The sequence below is a fragment of the Phasianus colchicus genome, chromosome 1, assembly GCF_987193195.1.
Source record: "Phasianus colchicus chromosome 1, bPhaCol1.hap1.1, whole genome shotgun sequence".
Lineage (NCBI taxonomy): Eukaryota > Metazoa > Chordata > Aves > Galliformes > Phasianidae > Phasianus > Phasianus colchicus.
In genome coordinates, this window is record NC_143436.1 from 61,203,476 (window position 1) to 61,218,428 (window position 14,953).

The window sequence follows — 14,953 nt, forward strand, 5'->3', positions numbered from 1 at the left end:
ATGATACACATTGTATTTCCATATTCCTTACACTTCTGATCCCACTTCTGCTCTTTGTTTGGTGTAAGGAAGTGAGGCAGAATGGTTTTGTATCTAAGCTAGCTGGTGAGATCATCTCTGAGCTGTTCCTAACTTCCTTTTCTTAAGCATCTTTGTTTTGCGTGTCCTGGTTATTCCTTACTTCCAGCTTCCTGTGTAGCAATCTTAGTACTAGATTTGTTCTGAACATCCTTGTGAATTATGGGATCTTGGAACCTGAGGATTTGGCCTTGGAAGAAGCTTGTAACTGTGACTAGCTATGGGTCAGTTGTGTTTAACAGTGCTGGAACTTGGTGCAAACAAGCACATACGTGAGTGTTAATGCCCCGTTGTCAGGAACTCTGAGTGATGGTGGCTCTTCAAGCACATTGCTGCCACCAGGTGTCCCAGATGGTGCTGCCACTGGGTGGGTGCTGCTGCATGTATAACAGTGGGAAGAGACCTCAACAGAGGAATGTAATTAGTGGTGATATTCCCTTCCCCTTCCCCCATACTGATGAGTCATAGCTTTGTCAAAGCAAACAAGCAATTGCAGGAAAAAATGGGGAGCATCACTTGATATCTTTCAATCGCATACATAGGCTTCAGTTATGGATTCTCTCTCTTTAATGTTAGATATAATTGTCTTCTGAAGCTTAAGTATTGCCTCTTTCAGCTACATGTAATTGACATCTGCAGACTGAATTCTTTTGAGGACAGTAATAAGCGTGTATGCAGAATGATGCTAGTTCTAATCTGTACGTTAAAAGGAAAGCAAAACAAACAAAAAACTTACTTTGTACTGGAAGACAGAATAAAGCTACTGGTGCTTTGAGTAAATTACCAAACTATTTTAAATTTCAATTTTGATGTTTACAGGATTCATCATCATGAAGCTTAGACAACACGGAGTGTAACTCCCTACCCCAGTCCCCTGTCTGTTACGCTGTAATATGCAGTGTGAGCAGGAAAGGGCTGCTGTGCAAAGATGCACAGAGTTCAAGTTGCACACTGCTTATATGTGGTTTAATTTTTTGCCAACTTTAAATGTTTGTGTTATTTTTTTTCTTGAATGGGGTCAGTGCTTTTTTTGAAAAATGAATGGAGGAACCCTGTCAACTCAAGCCCTGAATCAGTAAGATATCACATTTGTTAAATACAAATGAATAAGGAAAGCCTAGAGCTTTTTTCATTTTTTTCTTTTAACTGACCTATTTTCTACATCTAAGCACCAGAATGCTTGAGCTCTTAGGAAAAGTTTGTCAAAACTTCAAACATTTGTCTGCTCCATGTTTGAATATTAAGAGTTGTATTTCCCTTCTCTTCTTCCTCCCCTCCTTTTCGTAAGTTTACCCAGGTATCATCTCTGTCAAGATAGGCATATTTTGTTGCTTTAATTCCCTCCTCTGAGGAGCAGCACTAAGCTTGCATGTGTTATCTGCATCACTCACCTGTCTCAGTGATAAGAGCGTGCTGTGTTGCTCATAAGTTTATGCACTGAAATGTTAGAAATAAGAAGGCAGAAGAACGTACAGGTAGATGCTTTTAGAGGGAACTGTACAGCTGAATGTGAATAATCCCATGAGCTTTCAATTAAGATGATTTGTGTGTTTGTCTAAAACTCAGAGCACTTTTGAATACTTCTACCTGAGTAGGAAGAAATCTACAGAAAAATATTTGCACTTAATCACAAAGCTGAAAAGGTGTGGTAGATAAATGACTGTTTTAACCCTATCCCTTTCATTGTGTCAAATATGAACCTCATACTTCAGTATAATCTTGCTCAAGATTATCTGTACGCTCCATTGGAACTGTCTGTAGCTTATATAAAATTGAGCCTTGCTGTAGAGTTTGTCCAGCCAGGGACATGAGGTCATGAGGTGGTGCTTTCAGTAAGTGCTAACTTGGCACTGCCTTTCATTCTGCTACCTGTCCTGGGAGCTTTATCCCCAAAATGTTTCATCCCCAAAATTGAGGATGAGGAAGATGGGACTGAAATTACTGGTTAATTGCATCTAGAATACAGGACAACAAAAATCCTCATGTTTGCTATTCTGTTAATTAATTCTTGTATACTGAAATGGCTGCTGACTTTTCTGCTGTTATAAGTCTCTGTTTTGAGACTCTGCAACCTAATGTTAAGATAAAGGTATTCTTCCCCTTCAGAAAGCAACGTGGCTTCAAACAGACACAGAAACTGATTTTGATTTCTAATTTCTGTAAATACTTTCTTCCTTAAAATCTTTGCAGAGCTGTTTATGGGAATGAGTGGCCCAGTCTGAGGGAGAGATAATTAAGGAGTTTGATGTTTGGTTTGATTGTTTTGTCTAACCTTCTGAATGCTTAGAAGATATTGAGCAAGTGTGTGTTTTATAGTGAGGTAGCCTGACTCTTTTCTTAGTTTTGTCTTCTTTGGAGAGTAGCTTTTTTTGGTTTGTTTTATTCTTGGCTTGTCTTTTGGTTAATGCGTATGTATATTTTTGGCAGAAATAACATCTGACTTATCTAAAGAACAGTGTGTGTGTCGGTTTTAATATACTGCTCCACCTGTGCATGGAGTGCAGTCTGGAAGCACTGACAGCTGTGTTCTGGCAACTCTTGATATGGTGAGTTCTTGTGTACTAAATTGGGGTATCTTAGTGTGGCATTGGCCTCAGTAGGCACAGTTCTAATGTATTGCTTATTCAGCAGCTGGCAACCTTGGCAGAGTCTTCCCCAGTGTGCTGAGAGCCCCCAAAGTATTACACATATTATGGAATCATCCACTACAGTCTTAGGTTGTAGAGACTTACTTGCAGAAGGCTACTACTGGAATCTAGGAGAGCTGTAGCAAGGAGAATGCATGAAGCAGGAGTTGCCTGAAAAGTCTTAACTTAGGTTTGCAGACCTGATTCTCCACTCTGTGGTAGGCTAAAGCTTTATATAACTCTATAAACATTATATTATACAATTATACTCTCAAACCAGGTCCTCAGATAGAATAAACAAAAACTCTCTTGCAATAGCAGCTGCTTAGCTGCATTTAATCTACTTTTCGTGTTCAGTGACTTGTAGAAGGGTATACAGGTGGAAGGATGCGTGGAGATCCTTGATCTCAATTTTCATGTCTGTTGCTGTACAGACATGCATTCTGAATGGTATCTTTCCTCCTCATTCTATCTTGTCTTATAATTTTAGAAATCTAATGTGGTTTGTGTTGACACAAAAATAGGCAGTTCCTGTGCACTCAGACTTCCATTTCTAGGTATCGACTGTGTAACACTGGCTGATCTTTAAGCTCAGTGAATTCTGTGTTGATATTTTGTTAATCTAGCTCAGTGGTCACTGTGCTCATTTTTCCTCTTAACTGCTAGATTTTTTCAGGATGAGAACACTGCAGCCCACAAAGCTGTGGTTCCATTAACAGCACTGAATATCAGAACACTGTCTTGCTAGCTTCTCCTCCGATGACCCCTCATTAACCTTGCCTAAAAGGCTTCCAAAGCCTTTTTCATATGCTGCAGAAATGCACACAGAAGAACACTTGTCTGTTCTGTATCCTACTTTTTCTGAATAATAGGGTGGGGGCTGCAGTAACTTCCCTCAAATTTTCAGATATTTGGGAAGCTTGATAAAATGCTGCTTGGTGTAACTTCAGCAGAGCTAGATATTTTATTTACCTTGGTTATGAGTCACTTTATCTATAATTCACCAGTGCTTTGAAGTTTGCTGTGGCTGTACGTTGTCAGAGCACATCACTTGAAGTAGATTCATTCCTACTAATTTGTCTGGTTTTTTCTAGCACATCTCTTTTAGATAAAAGCTAGCTGGTGTTTCTTCAGTGGAGTTTAAAAATAAAAAGCAAAAACCCAAACCCCGTACTTACGTGAGCAGTATAGCAATGCAGAATTTCTGGATCTAGTGGTGTGATGTGCAGAAAGCAGGCAAAACCTGTCTGTAAAAGGTAAAGCAATCAGTCTATTACTTTCTTCCTTGATATCTTCCTAATATGTGGAAGAGAGAGCTTCTCTTTAAGTTGTTTAGCAGATCACTCACTCGGCTGTTCAGTTGAGTGTGTCGTTTCATTCTGTTAATGAAATATTTGCCCATAGTTTTCCTAACAGGGCACCGTTGCTTTTACTGGCATTTAAAACTCAGTCTTTGACATGCAGTTCTGGAGGTCTGTTACATTACTGTGTTGAAAAGTTTTTCTTCTGAATTGTTCTGTAATTTAGCTCAGGCCCCTTTAGTGCTCTTTGGGGCTGGGTAGCAGAAATGAGGCAAGGCAGAGGGCGAGACTTCTTGAGTTCATGAGCACTGTACCCAGCAAGAGCTTTTCTGAGGCTGCTCCCGGATCCGGTGTGCTGTGCAGTCCTTGTCATGTTGCTTTGGGACAACGCCTGGAAGGACCGCAGGAATTCAGAAAGGAGAACACATGGAAAAATTGCTCAATAGAAGCTATTAACTGGTGTACGAGCAGCCCAGATGAAATTTAAGATTAATCTAAATGTCAGAAATGTATTTCCTTCCATCTTTCAGAAGGATGTTGAACAGACATTAAGCTTTGGCTGAAAAAAAATCGCCGAGGGAATATAGATAACTTTTGCTGATGTACCTCACTTTCTGTGGCTTGGCAGAAGAGCTGATCTGTGATGAGGTTGGTTTTAGTTGTCTTTATTTCTTCTCCTTCACATAAGGTACTTAGGCACAGGGATGGAAGGCAGGCTGTTCTGAGAAATTCATGCTCTTCCAGATTAAATACATCAGCAAAAGGGTCAGCCCGTGTACCTGGCATATTGTAACTGACCAAGTTTCCTGTCTTACGTTGAATGATGTAAGTAGCTCTGATAGCTGTTTCCTGAGCAAAAGAAGTCAGAGGGAAGCATGTGGACAAATGAAAGCTGCCAAGAAAAGATTATTGAATGGTATTGAGCTGAACAATTGTTTCACTTAGTGCCTCTCTCTATTCAGGCCTCTGGCGCTGCAGAACCATAGGTCACGTGCTGGGAAGCCTTGCTGTTTGTCCTGGCTTGTCAAAACAATTTAATGTAGGTGGAAAGGAATGACTGAAATGAACGAAGTGGGCTCGATGCATCTGTTTCAATTTGTTGGAAGGGCAGCCCAGTGATTGGGATGTGACACTTCAGTCCTTCAGGGAAGCTACTGGTTCAGGGAGAACAATGCCATCCAAATTATGAGGTAGTTAAGTCCATTTTAGGAAGCAAGTTCTCTTCGAGTTTGACAGCTTGTGTATTTTTAAATATTTAGGCTATATCAGCTCAGCACTTGCTCTAACTGAGATGCAAGAATGTGATTTGCAAACAGCAAGACTTAAGAGTTTGTCCTGTCTGCTTGGTGTTGCTTCATTATATGGTCAAAATGAATGCTTAGCTGGGGAAGGAGGGTGTCCAATCTTTTTAAAAAATTATTATTTTTAGTTGAAATTCCAAAACAAATTGGTCTTTGAAGGATTAGGATATCAAGTCATATTCTTGAAGTTCTTAAAGTGATTTCTTCTTCATAAGATTTCTCAGATTTTTGAAAAAAAAAAAATTACGCACCTTTATATCTTGCTTTGTTTCTCATTGTTTGATTTAAAAAATAAAAATAAAAGAGAGAACATTGCATTTGTTTACCCAGTCTTGAGCTTTGTGATACTGGAATGTCAAGCTGTGAGGTCTGCTGGCTGGATACAGCAAATACACACTGATGTCTTCCATCTCTATACCTACTTAAACCCTGAGCTTTGGGGGTGGAAGGCCGAAGGAGATACAGATCTTATTTGATTCACCTTAGATATAATTGAATCAGAGGTAATTGCTTACTTTGAGTGATAAACTATGATACTTCTTGCTGTTTCTTTAAGATGGGGATGGAACTGGAGCAAGGGTGGCTCTTACATTCCTTGCATTTAGCCTGTAGGCTGTTTGCAGGTTGTGTTGCTGGAAGGTAGCTTATACAAGTGTAATCTCCAATTATTGTACATACAGATGAACTTTGTTGGTGTAGTTGCACATGAGGTCTAACTGTTGAGTACTAGTTTTCTTTTTCAAGTACATACAGCATTTTATACTACCTAGCACTAGTGTTCCTTTAAGGAAAGATATATAAATACCTGTTAGAAATCAGGGTAGTTAAAGACCATACGCATTGCTGGTCTTATGAAACAAGTGGCTTCTGTCCTTTTCTTACAGCTCTATTCAAAATTAGCTTCGGCTGCTGCAGCGTGCTGCTCCAAGGTGCGATGCTTCCTTGTTGCAGGAATATTGCTGTTTTCTCTGGGTGCAATTTGTGTTCATTGGCCTGTATTTGTGTCCAAACTTGTCCGAGATCATTAGGGCACTGTGGCTTCCAGAGAAGTGTTGTGTTAATATATTGTCATTGTCTGGATTTTTTTAAATTCTGTTAACGCCGGCAATGAAGTGTTGAGTGTTTGTTTTAAACGTCACAGATACGTCTGCAGGAACATGATGCTACCATTGATGTGACCAGAAAGAGAAATGACTCAAAATAGGCATGCCCATTAGAAGTCTGCTCCTTGATAAGAACGATTAGCACTTGTTAGTTTCTATTCCGCACCAGAAGTACAGCAACGGGGGAAGCCCAGTGAGGCCTTTCAAAGTGAGACCAGGCATACTCAGGCTTAGATGAAAACTTAAGGTCAAGCGTAGTCTAAAATTGGTTAGTAATGTTTGTTAGTTCACAAAATACAGGAAACTTAATCTGAGTGTATAACTATAATTTAGTTTTTGGACAAAAATAAATGCAGGTGTTTGTATTACATCGCTAAATGTAAGCGATGTAACAAGTAATTGTTTTATAATTACCATAAATAGTATTTGGATGTAGAGCTAACCAGATGAATTATATGGATAAAGAGCGGAGGCTGGGAATAATCTGCTTCGTTATCTTTGTGAGAATGATTATTGTGATTGTGTGTTCTGGTCAAGGTATTGAGATTCTTCAACAGTGTGCGTATGATCTTTTGATCGATGTGCTGATAGCAGCTCACTGCTTTTACAAGCAGTAGTGATGCAGGACAGTCAGGATTACGTTGGTCTTGGACAGAACTTGTGCTGCTCTATCTTATAAAGAAAGGAAAGCTATTAGCTGTGTAAGAGCTCAAAAGGGAATGTTACTTCCATATTAAAGAAACCCAATAAAAACCAAAACAACCCACCAGAAAACACCACCAAACCTCAGCAGACATGAATATTGACACGTTTTCATTGTGTTTCTGCAAGCACATTCTATCAGAACTTATGTTTGTGCAAGTATGCTTTCTGAAGGAGTGAGGGGAAGTGATTGCACTAATTTCTGCAGGGGGAAATAGTTGTGGGATTGAATGGTTTTGATATCTATTGATTAATGTGTGGCACTTAAGAATTTGGTGTCTTCCTAAACAACCATAAATATATGGTCAGTGATAGACACTTAACAGCACTGACGTCTGAAGTAATTTCAGACCTATTCTTCTGTTTGATCTGTAAGACTCCTACACTTCTGAAAATTGGGGCTTCATCTGGAAATGAAGTAGTCCGTGTCTCCTAGGAAAAGTTGATAATTTATGTGAATAGAGGATGGTTTAGATATTAACATGGCTGAATAGTATTGAGAAAACACATTGTCTGTTAACAAAGGAAGAGGAATTACAGACTAGTGGACAATTGTGAACAGTTTGAGTAGACCCCACGTACTTATTCTACTGCCTTCTAATTGAAAAGTAAATGTGGCCTTAAAATTATTGCTGAGATTTGACAGAGGGCGCTGGTTATTTGTAATCAGCTGGTAGAAACACTGATTGTAAAAATCTGGGCTTTGAATGTATCTTGAATTGTTTTTAATACTATCTGCATATGGATCTGATTTACATCAGTTATCAGCCAAACTAGTGTATCTATGCACTGGTATACTGACAGCTGAAAGATGCAGGGAGACTATTCATATTCGCAATTTATTCCTGGTCAGCTGGTCATAATCTTGAAGATATCAGATAGTTGATTGTTGGTAGATAGTACAGCAATATTGTCCAGGAAAGCTTTTTCATGACTTGTCTCTGGCCAAAAGCTCGCTGTCTTTCTGGTGTGAATTATGTCTTTGTTTTCCTTGATGCTAGATTACAGGAAGCTTGCTCAATCATGAGGTCATGCTTTTAATAAAAAAGAAAAATCCAACCCAAATTTATTTGTTTTCCATTAGAAATGCATCCTATATGTTAGGTTTTCTGCTCTATCATCTATATGGAGAATTAATCTAGTCTGTTACTAATGGTGTGGATTCTATGTTTGAAGGAGTAACTGAAGATTATAGGTGTTTATAATCTGAGATATGCGCTTTAAATGATCCTTTTTTGCCTGACCTTGAATGCATGAGTATTTTAGGACGTTGTCCCCTTTCCACTTCAAGTCAAGCAATCCCTTTGGAGTAGGGATGAAAGAAATAATACTAGGAGATAATCCCCAATCATACTGTAAGGAAAGCTATGATAGAATATCTTCTAAATAGAGAAGTTACTGCATTAGTAACTGTCAGCAAAATGGCTTTTAAAAGATGCTGGTTCTTGTTGAATGACTGTGCACAACTGTTTTTCAATTTGCTGTTTCTCTATGAAATAAAACAAAGCTTTATTTTCTTTTTCGTTAGGATCGGAAACTATCCAAGTCAGAGCGACAAAGATTCAAAGAGGAAGCTGGAATGCTGAAAGGGCTTCAGCATCCCAATATTGTCAGGTTCTACGATTCCTGGGAGTCCACAGTCAAAGGAAAAAAATGTATTGTCCTTGTGACAGAACTCATGACATCTGGAACATTAAAAACGTAAGTAAATTCTAGCATGTCAAAGCACTTAATGAACATTATCACAGTTAGAGCACTTGATGTAGGTGATAATTCAAAGTAGCTAAGGACAGAGACCTTTTACTGAGGGCTAAACTCCTGCAAGGGAGGAGTTAAGAAGTTTAAGGAGTTTAAGAAGAGTTTTGTTAGCACTGCAGGGTACAATGGACCATTCTTTATGTTAGCGAACTTGTCAGATTCTTGTGATTGTCCTAGTAAGCACATGCAGGAAAACTCTCTGATTTTTGTGAACTCAGTAAGTATGCTGCTTTTCTGTACCTTTTGTTTTCCTCCTGAGCTTCCTTCAATTTGGCCATGAGGTGTTTTGTAGAGTCCAAAGCACTAATTGATTCACCTTGTTTGGGAGGCCTTGGGTGTTACTACAGTACCAATAATCAGTAAAAAGAAGGAAAACAAAAACCACCTGAAAATACATCTTTTTAGTTAAAACTTCATGAGGTTGTACTTTAGAAAAGCTTGGAAGCGTTTACAGTTTTGACCTGTGAAGTAATTGAGTGAAGCTAGATCTATTTTTAAGCCAGTTGGAAACTAGTGATTCAAACTGCTGTGAGGGCCCTCTAGTGGTATGTAAAGCTGAGGGAGTTGAACTGAAATCGTGCTTTTGTCTTACGCTGTAAATCTTGCAGAGATGTGAATTTCTTCAGGAGCATCCAGTTGCTATTAAGCACTACTGGAAATAAAGCTGCTGTGATTTAAAAATTCATGGATTGTGAGTTGTCTTAATTTGGTGTCCATTTAAATCTTGGACTAGCATTTAAATCCTAAATGTGTGAATAGAGTGTAGGCACTTTGGTTAAAATAGGCTGTGAACTTCTTGTGGCTTTTTTTCTCTTGCAACATTTGTTGATTGCCACAAATGGACATGCTTAAAGCAGGAAAAATGTGCTCTGGGGAGTCTGAACTGTAATTATAGGGATGTGTTTCTTTCTTGAAATAGGGCTGGAGGACTAAAGAAGTTGTAACTTTATCTGTGTGTCCATGAAGAGCTTTTCTGAGGTTGTTTAAGGTATATCAGATAAAGCAATAGATCAGTTACTTCATGTCCTGTACTTAGAACAGTATGAAGGTTTTACAGCTTTGTACAGATGCATCTATTTGCAGGTATCTATTTTCATATTAGTGTATATAGGGTTGGATATAACTTTTCCTCTCTTTCTCACTCTGTTCATTCCCTCACAGATTTAATGTTTGGATTGCTTTGTTATGCAGTGGCATAAGCAAGATAAAGTAAAAGCAGATGACTATAAGACAATGTTTTGATAGGAAGAAATACTTAAGATTTACTAGCCATAAGATTGTCTTGTACTCTGAAGTATGAAGGTCTTTTTTTATCTAGGGAAAAAAAACTTAATACTCTTTTTAATTGGCTATCTTTAAATAACACACTTTACTTTTTTCACTATTTCTTACTTTGTGTTTGTAATTTAGTTCATTTTTCTGCCCTTCACCGCATATGTGACAAGTAAACTATATGAGAAATTTCTGAAATACCAAATTTAATATCAATATGTATTTCATTTATATTCTATTTCCATATTGCTCACTTATTTTTAGCATATGGAGTTTGAGTGTATATTGCTTCCATACTTATCCAGTGTATTTATACTACCTGCTTTTAAAACAAGTGGTATCTTCCTCATTCTGAGGGACAGCCATTGTTGCCACTTGATGTTAAAAACAAGCAAAACGTGAGATGTGTAATGTTATCCCAAGGCATCTTTTCATGATGTTTTATTGTATTTGTGTATGCAGTATTGTGAACTCATCCTTTTAAAATGCTGCCTGGGAAGACTTTTCATTTTGTACAAAGAAAAGTCCCTGAACTTCTACGTACCAATTTAGAAGTTTTACAACTCAATTACTACACAAATTTGCTTTCTAACATTATATATTAACAGAATTAAAGTATTGGAAAAAATTGAATCGTCTGTTTTAAGTCTTAATTACGCTGTTAATGAAGATGGCAGTTTAATTTTTCTGACTTAAGTCTCAGCCTCTAGTTCAGTCTTCAAAGGCCATTGTACTATGTATTCCTGATCTACTTCAAATGAAAGTATTAATGATTCTGGTAGGACATGTGCCTTCATAACCGTTTCTGCCTAAGTAGGATTTCTTCTAGCTCCTTGAGATGAGATGCTGTGATTGTGAGCCTTCCTGGTTTAAAAAAAAATCCAAGCAAACATAAAATTGCGAGACAAAAAGTCAAACTCTAGTTCTTACTTTCCTCTGTTTGTTGAAGATAACTATTAGGAAAGCTTTGTTTTCTCATCTTTGCTTGCATTCTGTGCTAAGATCAAGTAACTGTCTTTAATTGACAACTGCCCTGTTAAATAGAGAAGAATGATGTTGTTCATCTAGGAGCAAGTTCAGTGGCGGTCATCAAGATGTTAGGGATTGGAGCACCTGCTGTGTGATCATGAGCTGGAAAAACTGAACTAAAGGAAAACCTTTAGGAGTGACTTGACAGCAGTCTTACAGTGCCATGAAGAAGTCATAGGCTCTTTCTATTGCTGCTTGGTTGGTAGGAGGATTAGAGGTAACAGGCATAAACTGAAACTGGGGAGCTTCATACTGGGTGTAATAAGAAGCTTCTTGACGGTGCGGACAGTCAGGCAGTGGAACAAATTGCCCCAAGAGGTTGTGCTGCCTCCTTCCTTGGAGATGCTCAAGATCTGACAGGACATAGCCCAAATGAACCTGCTCTGACTTCCTGGCTGATCCTATGTGGAAAGGAAGCTTAGCCTAGAGACTTGTTAAGGTCTTCTCAAACCTGAGTTACCATTTGTATAATACTTGGAAAAATAAAGCCTAATAGGCTAATAGGGCTGTCCATGTATTTTTTAAGTATTTATCTTTTTCCATTTTAAGACACTTTCTACCTTAAGTGACATGTGACTTTGTTTATGATGGTGTTATGGAAAAATTACAGCAACACTGCAGGAAGCTGGGTGATGGTTGGACCCAGATCCTTTAACAGTGAGAAGCTGGCAGTAGACTAGCATATTTGAAACCAAGAATGTAATTAGGGATTCCAGATGCTGAACTGAAGTGCCCCTACCATGTGATCTTTGGAACAGACTCAAGAGTGATGAATGAGGATTGTGTCAATAGCAAGAATTCAAGTGGTAGCTGATGTGATCCAGAACTTCCTTCAGCTTGTCTCCTTCCTTGGGTTGGCTTTTTCCCTGTCCGTCTTTACGTTCTGTTTCAAGACTCCTTCTTGAACTAGGTCCTGATTGCTTTTACAGTTTTGTTTTCATAGCAGAATTATTGCTAGTAATTTGTTTTCCAGATCTTCCTCTGAAGTGGAGAAATGAAAGTAACAGGAGTTTAATTATGGAGTTTTTATGCTGGTGTTGATGCAAGTAATTTTATGGGTATACAGAAAACTGAACACTGCCACTGAATTATTGAACCTGACTCAATTTTAAGTATGTAGCTGCTGAACTTCATCCTGGTCACAGAATTTACCACCAGTCTTGTGGCAGTATAAAACTTGTCCAACTTCAACTGAGTAACCTCGGCCACATAAGAATAAAATTATTGCTGTACACAGTGTACCATTTCAGCAGTCCTTCTCTAAATACATTTCAGCCCTTACTTTTTAAAAAGGTAGAAAAGAACTTTCTTTGAACTAATGCTTCTACCTGAAGAGAGTGTGTGAGAATACACAGCTGGCAAACAGTTGAATAGATCATTCACCTTGTGACATCTTTGATAGATTAAAGTTTAGTAGAATAAGATCACACTCTTGTGTCACAAAGACTAGAAAATAATTATTTGTGTGAATTTTCTCTTTTGACATTTAGAAAGCAGCAATATTAGAACAGTTAAGACTGGGTCATGTTTTGCCTGCAAAGGGATGCTGATGTTGTGCGTGTACGTTCCACATCAATCTGTTAGCATAATCATTTTAAAGATCTTCTTTTCCTCCCTGTAGTTTTGAAGTGGTGAGTATTAACTGATCAGATTCAGACAGTCACATCCTATATGGGACAGCACCAGGGAAGTGATCTCTAAGAGTTTTTATTTGCTTGACAGCAAGTAAATTTGATATAGGTTCAAAGTGTAATCTGGAATCCTTGATCAAAGTGGTTGGAATAACATTGATAACTAAGGTAGAGTGACTTTGTAACTCTTGCGTGGTCTGCAGCAGCTCTGTACTTGGCTGTTCTTTATTAGTATCTCTGGCTTTACTACCCTATTCCCAATAGTTCACCAGGGAAAAGGTTTTAACTGTTTAAGCAATGATAGGACAAACTGCAGGGGGGAGGTAATCCTCTTAAATAACTAGATAAGGAGTTGTAATGCATAAGTTTTTTAACTGTTTGTTGGGGAAGCAATGCCTTGAAACTTAGCAAGCTGAGTGCTTAATTATCTTACGGTTGACTTGGTATGCAAATTATTTATTTTTAAAATATTTTGATAATTCAATAATAGTTTTAATGATTTATTTTTTAACTTTTAGCACTATAGTCTTGTGGTTAGAAGGAAGTAGGCAGAAATTTTCTATAGGGCAGTTTTTCTTTCTGGGAGGGGGATCCATCTTCAGCTCTTTGATTTTTGAACAGCACAGATATTTTTTTTAAATAGATGAAATTAAAATTCCTCAGTCTCTTTAGCTACTGCTTTCTCACTTTCGAACAGCAAATGGTACAGCATAGTCTGCTACTTGGTAGCAGAACTTAATTTTGAAATACAAATGGCTGACACTGGAGCCTATTTAACGTACTGTTATTTTTCACCAGGTATCTGAAAAGATTTAAAGTGATGAAAATCAAAGTACTACGAAGCTGGTGTCGTCAGATACTGAAAGGCTTACAATTTCTACACACACGCACTCCTCCCATTATTCACAGAGACTTAAAATGTGACAACATCTTCATTACTGGCCCCACTGGTTCAGTCAAGATTGGAGACCTCGGACTGGCGACCCTGAAGCGAGCTTCTTTTGCCAAAAGTGTGATAGGTAAGTCTCTACTGTTTAGAAGGCTGATGAGCCGGTCTATGTACTTGGGAATTTGAGCCTTAAGAGCTTTCCTTTAAAATATGGTTTCAAAGGTACACGATCTAAGCCTGAAAATGTGTAGACTTGATTTCTTGGCTTTTGAGGTCAGGTGAAGTTCCTGATGAGATGACATGATGAAATCCTGCGTATGTGTTTTGTATTTGTATGGTAACTTAAAATATTTCAGAATATAGATTTATTGCCTTGCCCAACAGTTTTGTGCAACATTGTTGATAAAACCATTCTTAACTGCACGTGAAAGGTGAGAATTATACGTCTCTTCAAGAAACATGCGAATAGGTCTTGCTGACTATCAAACATCTTGATGTTTAGTTAAGCATTAATTTATACAGCCAATTTTTTCAATTGTCACCAGATGTTCATATTAAATCTCTTACACTTGGCAAATAAACAAAAACTAAGATATATCAAAGAAAGTCCAAATATATTGCAGTTGGACTGGGGTATAATGTTTTAACCAGAAAGTCTCTGGACTGCAGTTTTACATTAAGTTAGGAGGATGCATTGGGGAAGTATTGTCTTATACTTGCTCTATTCTTCTGTATCCACTAATGACCATTTTCAGGAAATAAGCTATTGGATTGATAGATGTAGTACAGTTTTTCTTGTAAATTCTTTAAAGAAATGGTTTTATCAGCTTTGTTCTTATAGTTGGGCAAATAGGCTTCAAGAAATGAAATTGCTTTTATTTCCAGTGTCTAAGCTTGCTAAAATGTAATATTGCTCAACAGTCCTATATCAGATACCCAAATGGGATCAAAAATGTATACCCGTAAACTCTCTTGAAAGTGATTGCTGAAATATTTCCTGCTTCTTAACCAGATCAAAATAATAGGGATAAAAAGCACACATTGTCAAAAAAAAAAAAAAAATTCTTAAATGTGCTCCCCTTTTCTTCAAGTATATTATTACAAAATTATCACTTTGTATGTTCGTAGTTTGCCTTTGGATAAATGGCTACCATGACATTCTCTTTTCACTTTGTGTTGTGAAGACAAAAGGGACTGTTCATTGATCTATAAAACTATCTTGAATCTGGTATCTGCAGGAAATAATTCTGTGCTTAAAGTTA

General features: G+C 37.8%; 1 protein-coding gene across 14 annotated transcripts in view; it reads left to right on the plus strand.

The window, feature by feature from the left end:
• The window catches only part of WNK1 (WNK lysine deficient protein kinase 1), a 98,714-nt gene that overhangs the window by 21,263 nt on the left and 62,498 nt on the right, over positions 1-14,953 (plus strand). For 13 of the 14 annotated variants that reach the window (XM_090145099.1, XM_090145093.1, XM_090145104.1 and 10 more), the window contains exons 2-3: positions 8,641-8,813; positions 13,601-13,821. In XM_090145099.1, coding sequence (XP_090001225.1) covers positions 8,641-8,813; positions 13,601-13,821 — 394 coding nt within the window. Of the gene's footprint in view, positions 1-8,640; positions 8,814-13,600; positions 13,822-14,953 lie in introns of those variants that run through there. The other variant, XM_090145085.1, reaches the window with a different exon arrangement.